Genomic DNA, 22349 nt, shown 5'->3' with positions numbered 1-22349 from the left:
GTTCCCCAGACACTCATGCACTTCCCCATCCGTTCTATTCTTCTCCTGCCATATTGTTATTATATCGCCCCTCCCTTCGGCCCCCTTTCCTCCCTTTCCACTTCCTTTATCCATAACAAAAGTCCCCCTTTATCTACCCATCCTTCCCTCCCTGTAGCAGTAGTAGTAGTACTATTAGTAGTAGTAGTAGTAGTAGTAGTAGTAGCGCATACGGGAATTGGCCTTTGTAACGGCTCTCTGCTTCTCCCGACTCGTTGAGCTTCTCTATTCCCAAGGGAACAGAGGGGCTCCTGTTTAGTCTTGTATACACTGCTCTTCTTGCTTTTTTTTTTTTTGCGTATAGTCTAATGTCTTAGATAAAATTCTCTCTCTCTCTCTCTCTCTCTCTCTCTCTCTCTCTCTCTCTCTCTCTCTCTCTCTCTGATGTTTTTCTGAAAACGCAAATCCTTTATTCAAAATTCGGCGATACAAAAAAAACGAGGCCATTTACACGATTATAGATTCTATTCTCTCTCTCTCTCTCTCTCTCTCTCTCTCTCTCTCTCTCTCTCTCTCTCATTGTCTGTGGGGAAGTATTTTATTATTACTGGCATTGACAATATTTTAAACACTAATTAACAACTTACTGATAGCGATTCCCTCAAAAAAAAATGATTACAGTAAAACCCCAGGAATAAGTCGAGGCCGCCTGTGACTTGCCACTAAATATAGACAATATTCACAAATAAACACAAGACATAAAAATGATAATGATAATTATATCCACTAACGATCATGGACCATGAAGATGATAAATATAAATGCATTGATGACGAACGCCAGATCACACGGGTACAAAATGTCCAGGATATTATTATATTATCATAAATAAGGATGCGATTTCATATATTTTCTATGCTAGGCCAATTTTTGTAACTGAAGGCACTATAATGCCGTTTGGTAATTGGATAAAGGGAATCCATTGCAGTAATACTAGTGCAGGAATGTGAGTTACAGAGTAAAACGAAATTTATATCTCTCTGCAAGGGATTTATCATCGTTTATTGCTTTGATAAAGAGAATCCGAGATGAGGAATGTGACGCTTATCAGTGAGTTAAATAAATATGTGTTTATATATATATATATATATATATATATATATATATATATATATATATATATATATATATATATATATATATATATATATATATATATTTATATATATATATATATATATATATATATATATATATATATATATATATATATATATATATATATATATATTTATATATATATATATATATATATATATATATATATATATATACATATATATATATATATATATATATATATATATATATATATATATTAAACCTTATATTTATCAAAATAAATATATAGAGCACAAAACATCTTATTCAGATATACGATATGGAATACCAAATATCGGAAGACAGGACACATCACTCCAAAACAGTGGACCAAACATTACAAGTTCGCTGACAGAACACAAATAATAAAAAGACTATTCCACAAAATAAAACCGCTCGCGTTAATCCATAAAAACTATACAGAAAAGAAAAACAATTTTATGGACAATCAAGCTCGCGTATAAAACTGAATTCATTTCCCATATGCCCAGCTTGATCGAGTGATATAAAATATAGAACGAAAAATAAAATATAGATTTTTTTTTTTACAACAGAGAACATTATTTCAGAAAAAGAGGACAGAAAATGCGCAGATTTATTCGCCAAATATTTACCCGCAGGTAAAACCGAATTTGTTTCCATGTTTTTAGGGACCATTCCCGTGTGTTATTCTGAGCCATTTGCTCATCCGACGCCTGCGAATGTAAATAAATTCTAATTCATTGCTTCGTATGTTAAGGAAGAGATATTGTTGAAGCATTACACGAAAATCATCCTGGGTATTCTAGTTTGTTAAAATTATTATTATTATTATTATTATTATTATTATTATTATTATTATTATTATTATTATTGGAGGTTCTGATTATTATTATGATTACTTTATTATTATTATTATTATTATTATTATTATTATTATTATTACTATTATTATACTCCTGCTGCTATTGTTTGTGATGGTCGTGTTAGGAAAATAGTATTATTATTATTACTATCATTATTATTTCTGATGATATTGTTTTTGCAGTGTTAACAAAGCTGCTTTGTTATTGCAATGTTACCATCATTTTCATTATATTTTCATATTTTCATAAATATAACATTCTATTGCAAATACTGACAAGTCCGGATGACAGACAGTCATCTAAGCTTTTGTCATAACCAGACTAAAGTCTCCAAACAAGAAACTAAAGCAAGTAGGAAATTAAATTCTCAGAAATTACTGCTTTATATTTTTTTATGAGTGAAATAGAACAAAAACAAGTAAAAAATGCGCCGAGGTTTCTTCGGCGCAATTGAATATTCTACACAGTGTATAAAGAGGTATGAAACCCTCAGCCATGGCGCATGAAACTTTAACCCTGTAATGTTGGCACCCATAGCGGTGCCAGACGCAAGATCATGGCTAACTTTAGCCTTCAATAAAATAAAAACTACCGAGGCTAGAGGGATGCAATTTGGTACGTTTGATGATTGGAGGGTATATGATCTTCATACCAGTTTGCAGCCCTCTAACACCAGTAGTTTTCAAATTACAGAATGAAATCCAGACACTGACATGTTTTGGGAACTTTTGTTTTTGTGCAAGTTCATAAAGAAGGGGGTGCAGGGCTTGCAATCTCATCCCGTTTTATGAAATGTTCTGTGCCTTATAAAATGGAAGTTTATAGGTTTTTATCACTTTTTGGAGCAAATCAGTTATAGTTGATATGGTCGCTTTATGGAAAACTATTAATATATATATATATATATATATATATATATATATATATATATATATATATATATATATATATATATATATATATATGCATACATACATACACACACACACACACACACACACATATATATATATATATATATATATATATATATACTATTAAACTCTTCAGCTTATTTTTTAATTAAAAAACCAAGAGAAAAAATCCCCCAGTGATTTCTTAAATCCACCAAAAAAAAAGCAAATACCCAGATAAACATTCTTCAACCGAGGGAAAAAAAATTCAAATTGTCGCAACACAAGACGAGACGACCGTTCTTTCTTTCTGTACCTTTCTCTTCGTCTCTCTTCTCTCTTCTTCTTCTTCTTCTTCTCCCAGATAGCATCAGCGAAAGCAGTTACGAAGTCCGAGAGACAAGCAGAAGTCTCCACCTCCCAGTTCCCTTGAGGTTCGTAGCTGTTTTTCGCTCTCGTGTACTCTGATTAAGCAATCCTAAGTTGGCAAAGGGGTAAAACACACACAAAAAAAAAAAAGTGTCGCGAGAGAGTTTACAGAAGAGAAAGAACACCGCATAGCATTTCTATGCAAATTTGCAGAACGACGCTAGTGGTTATTGTGCACTACTGCAGAGAGAGAGAGAGAGAGAGAGAGAGAGAGAGAGAGAGAGAGAGAGAGAGACACTGCTGGTTTGGGCGATTTCGAATCAGAATGGCATTATATCTCTGATGATATATTGTTTCTTGATGACTGAGAGAGAGAGAGAGAGAGAGAGAGAGAGAGAGAGAGAGTTCCATTCTTGATAACTTATATAATCAGAATTTATCATCTTGTTGGAGATGAAAATATATTTTGGATACTGCTGTCACTCACAGAGAGAGAGAGAGAATGGATTTGTATACAGTCGATTCTGTGGACGCTATATTACGAAACCCCCAAAGACATACACATGCATACATAAACATACTGCCGTAGCGCATTGGCGGAGCGCTGGGTTCTCGTATAAAAAGTTCGCGGTTCAATCTAGGCCTGCCACCCACCAGTCGACCTTGCTGAGGTTAAGGAAAGGCAATGAGTCTTTTAACATCATATATATATTTGCATATATATATAAATTATATATATACATATGATGTTAAAAGACCCATTACATATACAGTGTGTGTCTGTGAGTACATATGCATGCACACATGAATTTAATCACCAGTTAGTCTACCCAACAACATCTGTTAAAAGGAAACCATCCTCTCATAATTTATGGCTGGAGAAGCCAAATAGCTACAGTATAACTCTAGCCATAGCAACGCCAGCCCACACGCGCGCGCACACACACACACACACACACACAGCGACATATGTGTATCGTATAGCAACGATTCTTCTTGGTCGTGACAAGCGTCCTTCCTTGTAACTGCAAAGTCCTGGAATCACCTACTTTCAACACATACTCACACACATAGATATATACTGTATGTATATATATATATATATATATATATATATATATATATATATATATATATATATATATATATATATAAATATATATATATATATATATATATATATATATATATATATATATATATATATATATATATATATATATATATATAGTATATATATGTAAATATATACATGTATAGATATATACAGTATATACTGTATATACATATATATATATATATATATATATATATATATATATATATATATATATATATATATACAAACACACTAAGAACCCTTGAAGGAAGGCAGCACATGCTCATCTGGGCACTAAAGAGCAGCCCTCCGACCTTTAACTAGATAATTGCCCCACAATCTACCGGCACTGAGGGCCACCCTAAATACCCAATTCATTTCCATGCGGGGATGTTTGTGCAGCCATGGGCACTGAATTGCTCTGTTTACTCTTGGTCCAAGGAATTAGAGTGCAGCCGTGCCTGAAAACGCAGTGTGTGTGTGAGTGTGTATGTGAGTGTGTGTGTGCGTGTATGTGTGTGCGTGTGTGTGTGGAGAGTAGGGGAACGGGGGGGATGGGGTTCACTGGACTGAGGTCCCTAGGAGTATCCTTGTTCATAACTGGCCCAACGAAGAAGATCAGAGACGCAAGATGGGAACAGAGAGAGAGAGAGAGAGAGAGAGAGAGAGAGAGAGAGAGAGAGAGAGAGAGAGAGAAGGATGTTCAGTGGCTAATTGCCTTGGTTTACCTGCCCTGGTAATGGACCATTCACAAGGCAGACGATTGTCTAGGTTCCCCTTTCTTTGAGCTGTAATTAAGACGTGTGGAAAATTGCCAGTTACCTTGGCACCATTGTTCCACTTTTCGTCTGGATCGAGTCCTATGCTTTCCTCAGAGTTAATTTCTTCAACGTATCCATACCAATGGTCGATCACACTTTTTAATTAAAATTTCAGTGCTGGGGTTTCTATAAAAACTGGACCTAACGACATTTTAATCAGTGTATACTGAATGCAAACTAGTCTTTGATTTCGGATGTACTGATTTGTAACGTATCCATATCAATGGACGATCATACTTTTTAATTAAAATTTCAGTGCTGGGATTTCTATAAAAACTGGACTTAACGACATTTTAATCAGTGTATACTAGTTTTTGATTTCGAATCTACTGAATGAGTCTTGACCAAAATTCCCTTGAAAAGTTTCATAAAGTAAGTTTTGAAAAAGAATTCTCAAACGGCCATCTTAAAGTTTTAATATCAATACACCTTTTTGTGTCTTATTTAATAAAATTCAGTTCCTTAGCTTAGTAATTTGTCTGATTTGCCACATACCCTTGATTTTAATGTTTATGTTAGATTCGCTATTGTACTGAGGCAGTACCTAATATTTTTTTTTTTAATTCCACTTCTTAAAAGAAATCTTAATATTATTGTGATCAGGGAATAAAAATTGGCACGGGTACATAAATTTCATACGAAAATCCACTTATATTAGTTCCTCATCCTTATTTGGTACCATATAAAAATTTTGAAATAACATGATAATTATATTAGAGGAAAATAATGCTCAAAATACAAGTAACTGTATGACGTTATGAATGCGTGTATTACTAAGAAAACGATATTCATATTAATTATTGTCAATATGTCAGGATCAAAACCCGGAAATAGGGAGATAGTAAATCAAAATACAGAATATATCAGAGCCAGACACGGAAAAAGTTACGACAAAAACCCAAAATTAATTAATCAAAGAAAATAAGTCATAATACAAAAGCTGCCAGATTCCGCTATTGAATATTTCCAGCCCGCCGCCCCCATTCTCTCTCTCTCTCAGTCGCTTAAGATACAACAGAAACCTATTAAAACTTTATTTTCACCTCAATAGATTAATAGAATGATATTCTATCTATATGCTAATTAGCCTTAGGGGAATTAATCACGATTCCTTATCAAAGCCTATCAGCCACTTTCCATCTGCCTGTGCCTAAATAGAGCTGGGGAGTTAGGTGCCTCAGCCTAAAGCAATTTATTAAGCAACAAGGCTTTCTTTCCATAGGCTTATTAAGGTGCCTGGCTCTTTGGCCTTTATAAACTTTCTAACTCACCAGCTCCCTACGGTTTAACGAGGAAATCTTTGTGACCAATTATCGCCAACATCAGGCCCTTAAGGATTATTGCAAGTTTCAGTAACGACTTTTTTTTTATCAAGGCAGGCTCTTTAAAATTTTGCTCAGCCTTCATCCTGTATCTAAGGAAGGGGAGGGGGTTAAGGGTATCGATCCCCACCACACCCTACCCCCACCCACAACCCACAGCATATTCGAAATGGAAGGGAGAGAATTATTTAATGATATTAGTGACTGTGGTGCTGGTATTTTTTTAAGTTTATAAAATGATCGTGAAAATGAAATTTACGCAGATATTTCTACAGTAAGTCACATGTGTGAATGATCTTAGTGGGTCTCGGATTTATCCAAAGTCAGATCCTTTCATTTTGAAGTTTTTCGCAATGCGGGTTTGTGAGAAGACAATTTTTAGTTTTCTGTAAATGAAAACCATTGTGCCGGCTTTGTCTGTCCGTCCGCATTTTTTTCTGTCCGCACCTTTTCTGTACGCCCTCAGATCTTAAAAACTACTGAAGCTAGAGGGCTGCAAATTGGTATGTAGATCATCCACCCTCCAATCATCAAAAATACCAAATTGCAGCCCTCTATCCTCAGTAGATTTTATTTTTTTTTAAGGTTAAATTTCGCCATAATCGTGCTTCTGGTACCGCTACAGGAGAGGCCACCACCGGGCCGTGGTTAAAGATTCAGGGGCCGCGGCTCATACAGCATTATACCGAGACCACCAAAAGATAGATCTATTTTCGGTGGCCTTGATTATACGCTGTAGCGGCTGTACAAAAAACTGGATTGCGCCGAAGAAAATTTGGCGCATTTTTTACTTGTTTTTAACGGGATCGAATTTATGCTTATTTCGTAATTGCATTAATTTACAGCTGGATTTCCCGTAGTTTTAAAGCCAAACATCATTTCAAAATTTACTAAAAATCGACATAAAAATTTTCAAATGTAATGCAAATTTGAACTTGGAAAGCATCTCCGTTGTCATCCAGTTCAGGGTGATATTGACAAGCATTGATGAATGTCTCTTCATCTGGTTATCCAAGAATTTAAAAATGAAACGCTTGATTGTCAAAGGATTTATACCCTTTAATCAACCTTCAATTTTTCTGCAATCACATTCAAACAAAACTGAATAAAATGTAAAAACTAAGGATAACAATAGAGCTCTTTCATATACCTTGAAATCTAGGAACAAAAAATAACCTTCTAAAAATGCAGGTATAAATCAGGAAAGGTCGGAAAACTGGAGGCAGTCTTTAATCAATTCACAATACATCCACAAAGTTTTCTAACAGAAAAATCTAAGGTCAGGGAAAAACAGGAGGGACATTAAAGCCACTTCCTGGACCCTGGAATGAAACCTAGTCACTCCCCTTTCCAAATTTACGGCAGATTTCACCCTAACCCAGAACCGAGGAAGAAGGTGTGGCAGTAATCCGGAATTCTGCCTTAAAAAAAAAAAAAAAGACTTCCATAAACTCGCCCAAATTCTAATGGGGCATCAGGCGGCAGCAGCAGTTTGCAGAGTTGCTGAATTAACATGAGCCGAGGGCAAGGAGCTTTTGTCAGGTCATTTTAAGCCTTTTAGCCTTTAAAGGCGAGCGTGACAGGCACAAAGCCCGGGGCATTTTAGGACGCGGAAGCCTCTCTCTCTGATTTGCATTCACGTTTCTCCTTGTTGACAACATCGTCCGTGTTTTTCCTCCATCAGAGGCTAAACTCTGTGAAACTTTGATGTAAGATTTTAATACTGATATCTTATTGAAGCTCATTTTTCCTTGCATAAAAGGCAAGTGATGAATTGTTCAGTAATGCTTGAAGACTCATGAACACTTTCATTTTTGGCTGTTTACTTAAATATGCTCACACCACCGTACAACCGGTGGGGATTGTAATCATTTTCTTCACCTTTGTGTAACAACTGATTGAAATAATGTATTACAAACTAATGTGTATTTATTTGCTTTATAATAAACTTAATCAACTACTATAGTAAGGATTTTCCTGTTTCATTTAATAATGACAATTTTTAACCATATTTTCCAGTGACTACATTATTCTTATTGCTATATTGTTATTTTCCCTCACTTCCTGATGAGCACCATATTCTTTGGAAGCTTGAATTTCAAGTCAGTGGCCCCTGTCGGCTTGTTCCATATGAATAGGGCTCATCTTATGAAAATAATAATAATAATAATAATAATAATAATAATAATAATAATAATAATAATAATAATAATTAGCTCCAGGACCCATGCAGAAGAGCGTGCTATTAGAAACAGCCAACATAGTGAGAAAAGTGATGGACTCCTAAGGAGGCAGAACGCAACCCGGAACCCCCACGCTATTAATAAAGCCCATTCGAACAGGATGACTGAGATTGAATAATATAATAATAATAATAATAATAATAATAATAATAATAATAATAATAATATCGCTTTAATTTATTCTTTCATTCCTTCTCTTGTTATCTCCATTACAGCAGATACAGACAGAAGGTATTAAAATTGTATTTTACATGACAGCGAAATGTCATTTTAATCGAAGAAAAACTGGACATTTTCTCGCTCTTCCAGTTTAAAATGAAGTAATGTCATGAAATTTCCCCGTCCCTTACAAACAGCTTTTTGATAAGGTGATTATCATAAAGAAGAAGAAGAAGAAGAAGAAGAAGAAGAAGAAGATGAAGAAGAAGAAGAAGAAGAAGAAGAAGAAGAAGAAGAAGAAGAAGAAGAAGAAGAAAGAAGAAGAAGTAGGAAAGCGTGAGTGTTTACATGAAATGAGTGTGTTTCCTTTAAGTATTTTGAGAGATGAACAAACAAAGATTTTTATCAGCTCCTTAATTGGCATGCCTTTTTAACGGTTTACATGTTTTCGTGTTATATTCTGAATACCGTCGTCCATATTATAATTATTATCAATGTTTTTGGTGTTGTTCCTAATATTGTGATAACAATAAAAATGAAAACAATCGCTACAGTAACAATGATTACAACGCAGTTTTCACTTTTTCTTTGTAGACGTGACATATCTTTTCCCCTTTCCCCTAAATAAAAGAGCTGCTTTTATTTAGAAGTATTGCATACCAAATGCACAGCTTTGGCAAAAAAATTTTTTTATCAATAATAACATAAAACAAAGGCAGGCTGACGTTCAGTCACTAAACAAAATACAGGATTTTAATACTAAAGGTTAAAAGTCACTCACACAAAAAATTAATCTGTAAAAGTCATTTTTATCTGTAAAAATAATACATGGTAAAAATTTATAACTATTATTACGCGAAGGTCAAGGATCTTGTATGTAGAGTTGCATGACGTATTCGGGGTCAGCTACACGCACAAGTACTGCCTTTTTTATTATAAAATTAGACTCAAATGTCAGTATTCCTGAATAAATTAGAAACCTCCAGTGAAAATCTTGTGGAATTTAGAATAGTCATCAGAGGCAAATGCCACATTTAACAATTTCGCGAATGTTGAAACACTTGCTTCAGATCAGTCTTTGATATTCTTTTCAATTCGGCAAAGAGCCACAAACAGCATCCTGCTTCATGTTACAATATCTTGGAAAACGAAGGAAATCGGAATATGCAAGTTATATAATCGGCCATATTCAAGATAACCCATTGCTTTGAGGCAGATAGGATATGAAACTGAAAAGTGAGATCAGTCTGAAATTTATTTTAAAGACAATATTTATGGAGGTATCCTTATCCTGTTATAGACAATTTTGTCCATTTTTTTATATCTGAGCTTGGGAGGATATACTATAAATATTTATATCAAATAATTAAGGGACTGTGGAGTACCTTTCTAACTAAGTTCTGGCAGTAACGTGCGATGTTGAAAATAGTAAAAAGTATTAATAATGCAGAAAAGGGAAGAAACTTAACAATAATAAAAATAATAATATCAGACAAATCTTCCCAGAAGTATAACTCAGTCGACGGACATAATAATAATAATAATAATAATAATAATAATAATAATAATAATAATAATAATAATAATAATAATAATAATAATAATAATAATAATATCAGACAAATCTTCCCAGAAGTATAACTCAGTCGGCGGGGATAATAATAATAATAATAATAATAATAATAATAATAATAATAATAATAATAATAATAATAATAATAATAATAATAATAATAATAATAATAATAACTCAAAGACATTTACCACCTAGACAACCGCGACATTACCTGATACCGCCCCTTCCAAGCCATGCATTCAATCATAAAACTAAATGGGATAATCGCAGACGTTGCAAGAAGATGGGGGATGTGGATTAGCAGTTAACGACCAGCCATTCAGAGTCTCTCTCTCTCTCTCTCTCTCTCTCTCTCTCTCTCTCTCTCTCGTGTGACGGGACCAGCCAAGCTGAAAGCCATTAAAAGCGATTCATTATTATTAGTTTCTGGGCCATTTCCACGGACAGGCTCCCTCTCCTCCCACCCAAACCATTATTCCCACGTAGTTTTGAATCATACGAACGATCAGCTGATAGCCCTTGCTTTATCGCCCTGGGGCTGTCCCGGAAAGGGACGCCGATCGAGGGACGCCGGGACGTTTTTCAGCGGTGGTTTCAATAGTACACTTGAGAATTTCAGGAACAAAGACACAAGCAAACAAAAAATTAAGTAAAAACAACAGTAATTCGCAACAAAAAAATTAAGTAAAAACAACAGTGATTCGCAACAAAAAATTAAGTAAAAACTTTACAACAAACAATTTTTTGCCGAAACGGAAGATTTTTTCTTCTAACGCTGTTGACTGTTTTGTGTCTCTTTCCCATTTTCCCCTTCTTCTTCTTCTTCTTCTTCTTCTTCTTCTTCTTCTTCTTCTTCTTCTTCTTCTCATATCTTCCGGGATGGATACACAGAGAAGGCACAAAGGCAGCTCAGAGTTCCCACTGCAGCCTCTCGCGGGCTCTCTCTTCTCTCTCTCTCTCTCTCTCTCTCCTTCATTGTCTCTTTGACCCTCTTTGTCTCTTAGCCTCCCCCATTTCCCGCTTTTTTCTTCGTTGACTATAGAAACCCAGACGCGAAGAAGAAGAAGAAGAAAAAAGACACAAAACAGGCAAAAGAAAATCAATTTTCTGCCTTTGTGAGAATGCTCCCGGACTGGTCGTCTTCTATTCAGCTTGTTTGCCCATCTTAGAATAGGACGGGGGTGGGGGGGTTAGGGGGGGCAGGACAGGGGATTAGAATTCGGATGCATTGAATACAAATCCTTTATTTTTTCATTAATTTTTCCTCGGTCTTTTTTTTTTCTATTGAGGAAAACAGAACTGAATTCGCTTTCCTGGTTCGCATTCAGAACTTTGAGCCGAAAAACGTACAGCTAGAGAAACTGTTCTGGTAGTCGTAGGACCCAGGGCAAAAAAAAAAAAAAAAATCAACTATTAGGCTATTAGGAACCAGTGAAAAAAAGAACTATTATTATTATTATTATTATTATTAGTAGTAGTAGTAGTAGTAGTAGTAGTAGTAGTAGTAGTAGTAGCAGTAGTAGTAAATCCCTCAGTGTTGCAACCTGACATTCAGAATGTAGAGTTCCACATGCTTATTTATGCACACCTTCCCTAAATATTTATATTTACCCGGAAGCATAAAAAAGGCACTATAAAAGCCATTTTGGCTAAGACTGGGCCATATCTAAAACCAAACCAAAATCCACTTTAGTGAAACGTCGAAAGGGTCTCTTACGTCGTCAAATCCCGAGGATTCAAGCAACGGCAACGCCGTGGACCGTCCTGGGCCGTACTCAAAGCTTTGGACTGGAAGTTCCTCCGTCTAATTATGGGCTGATTCGTCTAATTGCATACCGGCCTTGTGATGTGCAGCACCAGCAGCAGCAGCAGCAACAGCAGGAGAAGCAGCAGCGACGCTAACTCATTGAAACTCGACTTCATGACTGAGCGCATCGGAAACTAATTGCTTTTCAAATTCGCCCTGCGAAGGATCAACGCCTGCCTCGCTTAAGTGTAAATGAGAAGACTGGCTGAGCTCAAGGAGGCTATTTGTTTTGGTTGTGCGTGCGTGCGTGTGTGCGTGTGCGTGAGTGTGTTTGTGTGTGTGTGCAAGTGTTTATTTATGAGCATGTGAGGGCGTGCATTGTGGTCGACTTTGGCTGTCCCGAGTCAAGAGATCCACACTAGGCACCTGGGTTACTTCTCCTCCTTACCCACCCACTCACGAGCAAACACTACGCAAAGGGTAATGTTGGCATAGTGTTGGCATAAGGCCAGCATACCTTATACCAACAAATCAAGCTTGTGTTTGGCCAGCAAATTATTCATGTAAAGTGGGAAAAAAGTATAAACAGGAACTGGAACTCATGACATACCAGACGATTCCAAACATTTGATCTTTTTTCAGAGCTCTCCTTCGCCACCGGGCCTCCCCCCGCCCCCACCCGCCCTCCCCGCCTCATATTACATATGTGTGCGTGCGTTTGTATGTTTGAGGGTGCATTAGTGAGTGATAATCCAAGTATATGTTACTGGTATACGTAATCCATACGAAAATTCATTTACTAGCAAAATATACAATTAAAACACTCAAACACACACAAAGAGAGAGAGAGAGAGAGAGAGAGAGAGAGAGAGAGAGAGAGAGAGAGAGAGAGAGAGAGAGAGAGAGAGAGAGCTGTCTGTTTTCCTACTCATTTTACTTCTCTTGGTCAAAATTCTGCAGTTAAATTGATTTATTCTTCTACACAAAACACCAAGGAAAATTAAAAACGCTAAATACTTCTTTTGTTGGCGGGTAGGAAGGAAAATTAAAAAGCTAAATAAGTCTTTTATGTGTTGGGGGGCGGGGTTGAGGGAAGGGGTGGGAGGGTAGTCATAGCTGAAGTACAATTTGCATTTTTCATCAATTTTTCGTTTTCTCTCTACTTTAACTAGCTTAGTTGGGTTTGACTTTTCAAATGCCCCATCGTAAAGTACTACACTTCTCCTAAAGGAGCGGAACAAATTTAAAGCTCTAGCATAAATAGCAACTTTGTTACGAGCATTTAAAGTTAAACATCGCTATGCGGGTTAGAGTATTTCACCAAGAGTTGCAGAATTATCAGAAACTTACAATCAAAGAAAACTCTAAAGAGTTGTTCAGACACAGTAAGTGCAGATTTTAAACTTTCTTCTAAATTCAGGAAATTTGTGATAACCTCTGTATAACCCTGTATATATATATATATATATATATATATATATATATATATATATATATATATGTGTGTGTGTGTGTGTGTGTGTGTGTGTGTGTTAAACTACAAATGTCGTTCAATATCCTATTCACTACCTTGTGAGTAAGGTATACCCAAGATAAAATAGTAACTGATAAGCGCTTCATAGCTATTGGAATATACAATTACATACACACACACACACACACACACACACACACATATATATATATATATATATATATATATATATATATATATCACATATCACAAATTTCTCAAATTTAGAAGAAAAGATCAAGATCTGCACTTATTCTGTCTGCACATCTCTTTAGAATTTTCCTTGTTTGTAAGTTTTTGATAATTATAAATATATATATATATGAAATACTATATATAAATATAAATATAATATATATATATATATATATATATATATATGTGTGTGTGTATTTATAATTATATATCTATATATGTATATATATATTATATAAATATATATATATATATATATATATATATATATATATATATATATATATATATATTATTATATATACTGTATATACATCACTTGATGTTTATCAAATTTTAGGTATAACTTCAGGAATCGTATATCACACTCTGTACGCAAATACCAAATGAGAAATCACTGTTGAGGGTGACAAGAATTTTCCAAGAACAATTTTTCTCCTTCCTTCAAGAAGAGCTTAAATTCAGTTATCGGTAGCTACGCAGCATTTGCGCAAAATTCTCCCACCCCCTTCCCACCTCCACCTGCTACCTCCCCTCCCCCAAGATGACTTTATTCCTCGCTGAAGTGAAGATATACACTGATATATGCAAAATGGTCAAATTGAAAGTGAATATTTTTGGCCAAACGCGTCCGTGAAGGGACTTAAGCTTTTCACGGAACTATAAAATCGTTTGGTTGTCTTCCATTTTCTATATCTCGTTATTTCGTGCATTTTATCCTGGTCCGTCATGATACTTTAGTTAATTTTTGTTTAAAATGAAGCAGTTGTTTGAAAACATCAGTTTCAAATGTAACACTTTAGTTGCTTGAAAATTTATATAAAAAATCACAAGGGTCAGGAAGTTATTTCGAAAATTTTGTAGATCACACACACTGCGGAGTACTCGGAGAAAATTAAGAAAATTACAAAAATCTAAAATTTTACTTCGTAAAGTGATTGCCAACTGCGTGCTTTGCGTATAAGTGCAGAATACAAACGTTCTGTGGCATGATCTAGTAAATCAATTAGACAATCCTTTTATGGGATATTCAGGCATCCATCTCCCCGTATCTACCTTTTGATACCTACATCAACTCACAAACAACCACCAAGCGTCACTTACCTTAAACCTATGCACCTGAATCATATCTGTAAGCAATGAATACCATCCGTGCGACAGAAGACTAGCAGAAAGAGAGGGGAAGGGATCAGTGCTCCATATCAAAGGGGACGAGTATCATGTCATGTTCATTTCCCTCTTCTCCGCCCCCCGTCGGGTTTATTTCGGCGAAAAGGCCGATGAATAATGTTATGCTGAAACCCGAGGCGTCAATAATTGGCTCCTGTTTGATGTTAATGATCGTTTATTGTGAACGAGATGAGGACACGCGTAGTGTTTAGATCTTCAAAGGCTCCCCCGGCCGAGTGCTTTCAAAAAGAGAGAGAGAGAGAGAGAGAGAGAGAGAGAGAGAGAGAGAGAGAGAGAGAGAGAACTAAGCAGCAATTAGTTCGGGAATTTTTGCTTTCATGAATACCCTAAAAATTGATCTGCAATACAATGGAAAGCCAGGAAGCACTTCAGCCGCTCAAAGTAATAACTTTTTTTTTTTCCTGTTTTTTTAACGTCTTTGCGTTTCCGTAGTGGAGAGGCAGAAATGGATATCAGCTCTGTTTTTCTTTGATGTGTAAGGAGAGAGAGAGAGAGAGAGAGAGAGAGAGAGAGAGAGAGAGAGAGAGAGAGAGAGAGAAGGATTATTACGATAAAATGTTAAGAGAAGCATTCGACAGCTCTTCACTGAACATTCTCTGTCGATAATTCTGGCTGTTGTGAAAGAATACAGTCTTAATTATTCAGCTTATATAATCTTGATTATTCAGCTTACCAATCACTCAAATAAATATGTGAATCAATTACTGAATATAGCCTCTGCTACTCTTAATCTGTAAGAAAATATTTTACTTTGTAAATGAGGTTTTTAATAATTTACTCTTCTCAGTAATATCTTATTGACATCCAATAAAACTCTGTTTTCAATAAAAAAAAAAAAACAAGTAAAAAATGCGCCGAAGTTTCTTGGGTGCAATCAAGTTTTCTGTTCAGCGTGTAATGCTGCATGAAACTTTCAGCCACGCCCCACAGAACTCTTAGCCGCGGCCTATGAAACTCAGCTATGGTCCGGTGGTGACCTGTGTTGTTGGTACCTATAGCGCTGCCAGAAGTACGATTATGGCTAACTTTAACCTTAAATGAAATAAAAACTAATGAGGCTAGAGGGCTGCAATTTAGTATGCTTGATGATTGGAGTGTGGATGATCAACATACCAATTTGCAGCCTATTGCCTCAGTAGTTTTTAAGATCTGAGGGCGGACGGATAGACAAAGCCGGCACAATAGTTTTCTTTTGCAGAAAACTAAAAAAGGTTAATATAATGAGAAACGGCAAAGGGGATTATAAATTCGCCTCTTGAAGTATGTAAGGCTATAGGAGTCTGAAAAGGCTTTGCACTGTGTAGGGTTTATTTATGAAGATTTTCTACGGGAATTACTTGAAATTTTTACTGGGATTATTTGCAGATTATCTATGTGAATTATGCTTGGGGATTATTTGGGAATTATTTATATGATTATTTTGATATTAATTGTTAATACTTGGGGATTATTTATGCGGGATTTCTGTAGATTATTTGAAATTTTATTTGAAATTTTTTGGGGGGATTATTTTGAAATTACTTACATGACTTATGGTTCTGGATTACATGGAAACTATTTGAGGGATTATTTGGAAATTATTATTTTTATTACATGGGGATTATTTATGGATTTTTTTAGGATTATTCGTAATTTTTTAATTAGGAGTTACTGGATATTATTTATTCAATCATGTTTGGGTGTTATTTGAATATCATTAAAGGAATTATTTTCTATTGCTTAGGGAATATTAATGGGGATATTTGGAGATCATTAATAGAAACTATCTAGCTATTATTCACTTTAAAAAATATTTTTTCCGTTGTTATTAGTAGACATTGTCTCATTAACTCCATACTATCTGTCTCTCTGACGGTCCGGTAAGGTAAGCGAAAGAATCTGCAGTTTTATGAATTCAGAAGCTAATTACACCCTAATTACTGTCGCAGGCTGAGTGCAGAATATTCTTTCTTTCTTTGTTTCATACCTTTCTCTCACTACAATGTCGTTATAGCCTGTCCTCGTTACTGGACGTTGACAGACGTGGAGAAAATTATGGGGATTTTGTGGAACTATAAATTGGATCAAGGCAGGTTTTCTGTGAAAGTAACACCTAGTTATTATTATTATTATTATTATTATTATTATTATTATTATTATTATTATTATTATTATTATTATTATTATTAAAAAATACTTATAGCAGCATGAATCTTCATTTTCTGTAGAACTATAAATTGGACCAAGGCAGATTTTCTGAAAGTAACACCCAGTTATTATTATTATTATTATTATTATTATTATTATTATTATTATTATTATTATTATTATGTTGTTATTATTATTATTATTATTAAAAATACTGATAATAGCATGAGTCTTGATTTCTGTAGAACTATAAATTGGATCAAGGCAGATTTTATGTGAAAGTAACTCCCAGTTATTGTTATTATTATTATTATTATTATTATTATTATTATTATTATTATTATTATTAAAAATAAAAATACTTATAGTAGCACGAGTCTTGAAATGGAGAGTCAAACCCACAGTTATGTATGGGTACAAAACCTGTGAAAGTAACATCCACTTATTATTATTATTATTATTATTATTATTATTATTATTATTATTATTATTATTATTATTATATTATTATTATTATTAAAATAAAACTTACAGCTTTATGAGTCTTGAAATGGAGAAATAAATCCACAGTTTTGTAGGTTTACATATATTTGAAAATGAATCTCTACAGAGAGTTGTCGAGAAATCTGCAGAGATTAATTTTTAAATATATGTACCCATACATAATTGTGGATTTGTATCTCCATTATTGTTGTTATTTATTTGTTGATTTATCTATTCAGAGCAAGTTCCTCAGAACTGGAAAAGAGAAATTATAAAGAAGTAAAATAATAATAATAATAATAATAATAATAATAATAATAATAATAATAAATAATAATAATAATAATAATAATAATAATAATAGTAATAATGACTATTATTTTAAAAACGCAAGTCTCCACAGAGCAGGAAAAGACAAAATATTCTAAATATCAAAAAATAAAGTAAAATCAACAAAACTATCGTATCCTACTTTATTAAACACGAAGTATGTCCGTGTATTTATTTCTGTGAATAACAAAGATGTCTTGTGGGTAATTAACTGCAAATTTAGATTTGCCGTCGTCCAGCCCATACCGAGGACTTACTCATCCCGAGCTCGTATGTCTCACTAGCACGTAGAACAGAGTTCGAATCCCGTGCGATCATGTTCTGTTAGAACCCATTGTGACTATGCTAATTTAGGCAGTGAATTAAGTACTTAGTAATTAGTCAACTGCAGAGGGTTACAGTAGGGATGACAAGGTCATGGGGGCTGCGACCCCACTTCAAAATTTCGTATCATTTCTTGAGCTACCTCTATTAACGATAAGAGGTATAGGGGTAAAGAACAACCTATAGATGAGACTCATATGAATAAGAACCTGAGTGGGGTATATATGCTTGTGTTTCAGACCTCCAGCTGCAGGCCTTAGCTTAGGCTATGCGTTGTATATGAGTTGTAGTAGATCATCAAAGGTACCTTTTAGTTTTCTATAAAAAAAAAATTATTGTGCCGGTTTTGTACAGCTGTCCGTCCGCACTTTTTTCTGTCCGCACTTTTTCTGTCCGTCCTCAGATCTTAAAAACTACTGAGGCTAGAGGGCTGCAATCATCAAACATACTAAATTGCAGCCCTCTAGCATCCGTAGTGTTTATCTTATTTAAGGTTGAAGTTAGCCATAATCGTGCGTCTGGCAATGATATAGGATAGGCTACCACCAGGCCGTGGTTAAAGTTTCATGGGCCGCGGCTCATACAGTATACCGAGACCACCGAAAGATAGATCTATTTTCGGTGGTATTGATTATACGTTGTAGCGGCTGTACAGAAAACTCGATTGCACCGAAGAAACTTAGGCTCATTTTATACTTGTTTTATGTAGCCAAGAATTTGCTGTTATGAATCTGGTTTATAAATTAATACTAAAAGTATTAATGAAAAATAAATTCCAAATGACCTTTCTAAACACACGCAACTGTCATGCATAGATATACAATTTTTTGTCAAAAAAAAAACCTTGAGCAGAACATATGACAGCAAATATATTAATCCAAACAGAAAATTAACAATTAATAACCAGTCTTAATTTCCACAGCCATGACCACTCAGTCATTAAATGAACAATTACCGAATGCACGAGCGGAACATTATTCAATAATAAATAACCTAAACAGATTATAAGACGACGGGAAATTAAAGGACAACAGGAAAATCACGTACAATTATCGAGGAAATGAATGGGCAATCATATCGGTACCAGGAGAGAGAGAGAGAGAGAGAGAGAGAGAGAGAGAGAGAGAGAGAGAGAGAGAGGAGGACTCTTTGCAGAAAATGCCATCGAGAGAGACAATGGCGTCGAAGGGGACACTACAATGACGGCGTCTCCCTTCCCCTTTGGCCATTCATAAAGAAATGTAGATCATTGGCATTTCCATTAATTCGCTTGATTGCCGTCTTATGATGATGGCAGTTTTGCCGGAGTTTTTCCTCTCCGAGTTCAACCGAATATGTATGATTTTGCTGGGATACGCTTGTGTTTGCATTCAAGGGAAATTGTTTCCCCCTCGTTGGCCAATAATTCTTGCTGGCTGTTTGGGAGTGGGACGGCTGCTGGAAGATACTTAATATGAGGAGTCTTCGTTCCATAAGTTTTCTGAGTGAAGGCAAGCTGTAATTATTCTCTCGTTGGTAGATTAATTAGTTAATGGCAGTATATAAGTACTGATTAGCTTGTATTTTCTATATAAATGACATACCTACTGACCATTTAACCCGCTCTACAGTGAACGAAGACCCCATGACGGCCACGAGGGGTTACGAAGGAAATTTGTAAGCGATATTTTAAATAACGATATATAGGAGGCACTTGAGACGTCGGTATATGTTGGTTGCTAGTTTAAAAGTTAAGTATACCTTACTTTTACCAGACCACTGAGCTGATTAACAGCTCTCCTAGGGCTGAGATTTACCCTGATTCACAATTGTCAAGGATTTCAGGAAGGACCTGATTGTTGAAGTCCTATATATATATATATATATATATATATATATATATATATATATATATCTATATATATATATATACATATATATATATATATATATATATATATATATATATATATATATATATATAAATATATATATATATATATATATATATATATATATATAAATATATATATATATATATATATATATATATATATATATATATATATATATATATATATATATATATTTTTATAAATATTTTATATAAATATATATATATATATATATATATATATATATATAAATATATATATATATATATATATATATATATATATATATATATATATAAATATATATATATATATATATATATATATATATATATATATATATATATCATCACATCTTCTAGAGACATTACGTCCCAACTAGACCTCCTGCATTGTTGGAGCTTTCTCCCTCTCCGTGGTCTCTTTTCCTCTCCTCCACAAAGTATTTGCTTCTTACTTATAACTTATCATTTCCAAATATGAAAATTCAATTTCCTTTTTCTGTCTCTCCGACCGTGCATGATGTCATTCGCCTATGAGTAACTTCACGCAGGAGGAGTAGATCAAATATGCATGCGCATCTTGAAGTTAACCGACGTGTTTTGCAAACAGTTTGCAAACTATTTGCCGACAAAGTTTGCCGACAAAGTTTTGTGGCGTGGACGAGACTTTACGTCAGTTGTCCTTCTCGCCAGTGCTTTCGAAATCCGCATTTGCATCAGAACTTCGCCGAAATATATGTACATTCTCGGTCCCAGCGCCTGGATGGGGAGTGACATGTGTGTGGCGTCTTGGAGGTCGATTTTAGATACAAGATGTCGGGAATGTTGATGAAAAGTGTAAGTTTTTTTTAGCTCCTTTGTGAGTCGATTCTAGATACAAGATGCTGGGAATGCTGATGAAAACTGTAAGTTTTTTTAGCTTCTTTGTAAGTCTATTGTAGACACAAGATGTTGGGAATGTTGATGAAAATTGTAAGTTTTTCTAAACTCCTTTGTAAGTCGATCCTAGATACAAGATTTTGCGAATGATGATGAAAATTATAAGTTTTTTGAGCTCCTTTGTAAGTTCGATTCTAGACACAAGATGTTTTGAATGTTGTTGAAAAATTGTAAGTTTTTTGGAAGACCTTTGTAATTCGATTCTAGACACAAGATGTTGGGATTGTTGGTGAAAATTGTAAGTTTTTTGTTTTGGAGCTCCTTTGTATGTCGATTCTAGACACAAAATGTTGGGAATATGTGAAAATTGTATTTTTTTAGACCCTTTATAACTCTATTCTTGGCTAAGATGCTGGGAATGTTGGTGAATTTTTTTTTTTTTTTGTGCTTCTTCGGAAGTCGATTCTAGACGCAAGATATTCGGAATGTTGATGAAAATTATGTTTTTTTGAGCTCCTTTTGTAAGTCGATTCTAGATGCAAGATGTTATGAATACTGGTGGAAATTGGATTTTTTTAAGCTACTTTGTAAGTCGATTCTAGACACAAGATACTATGGAATGTTGATGAAAATTGTAAGAGTTTTTTTTTTTTTTAGCTCCTTTGTGAGTCGATTCTAGACAAAAGATTTTGGGAATGTTCCTGAAAATTGTAAGAGTTTTTGGAGCTCCTTTGTAAGTCGATTCTAGACACTAGATACTTGGGAATGTTAGTGAAAATTGTATATTTTTTTTTTTTGCAGCCCCTTTTGTAAGTCGATTCTAGATACAAGAATTTGCGAATGTTGATGAAAATTGTCAAGATATTTTCTTTATTAACCTCATCTGAAGTTCATTCTACATAGAATATGTGGGGAATATTAATGAAATGAAAGGGATTATAATAATTTTTACATGCTCATTTGGAACGGCATCGAATTTAGATACAGGACGCTGGAAATACTGATAAAGTGCCATAAGATTATTTTCCATAAGCTCATTATGAGGCCAAATTCAGATACAAGATGATGAAAGTCATAAAATTTATTAGGTTACATTTTATAAGCTCCTAAGGAGGGTGACTTTAGATACAAGGCACTGGAAGCGCTAAAAGGCATAAGATTATGTTTCATAAGCTCATTTGGAGGCCGAATTTAGATACATGTTACAGGAATACATT

General features: G+C 34.5%; 1 protein-coding gene across 1 annotated transcript; it reads left to right on the top strand.

The window, feature by feature from the left end:
* Positions 1 to 774: 774 nt before the first annotated feature.
* LOC136846317 (mediator of RNA polymerase II transcription subunit 19-like) lies at positions 775 to 12369 on the top strand. Its single transcript, XM_067117118.1, has 3 exons — positions 775 to 831; positions 9089 to 9227; positions 12161 to 12369. The coding sequence occupies exons 1-3, from the start codon at positions 775 to 777 to the stop codon at positions 12367 to 12369; spliced, it is 405 nt and encodes a 134-aa protein (XP_066973219.1).
* The last annotated feature ends 9980 nt before the right edge of the window (positions 12370 to 22349 follow it).

This window comes from Macrobrachium rosenbergii, chromosome 15 (genome assembly GCF_040412425.1).
Source record: "Macrobrachium rosenbergii isolate ZJJX-2024 chromosome 15, ASM4041242v1, whole genome shotgun sequence".
Classification (NCBI taxonomy): Eukaryota; Metazoa; Arthropoda; class Malacostraca; order Decapoda; family Palaemonidae; genus Macrobrachium; species Macrobrachium rosenbergii.
This window is presented reverse-complemented; position numbering and strand designations above follow the sequence as displayed.

Coding starts and splice junctions, on each gene's coding strand:
- LOC136846317 (XM_067117118.1), top strand. CDS start 775: ATGGACCATGAAGATGATAAATATAAATGCATTGATGACGAACGCCAG. Junction 832..9,088: donor ACGAACGCCAGATCACACGG/GTACAAAATGTC, acceptor CCTTACAAACAG/CTTTTTGATAAGGTGATTAT. Junction 9,228..12,160: donor AGAAGAAGAAGTAGGAAAGC/GTGAGTGTTTAC, acceptor AATCCACTTTAG/TGAAACGTCGAAAGGGTCTC.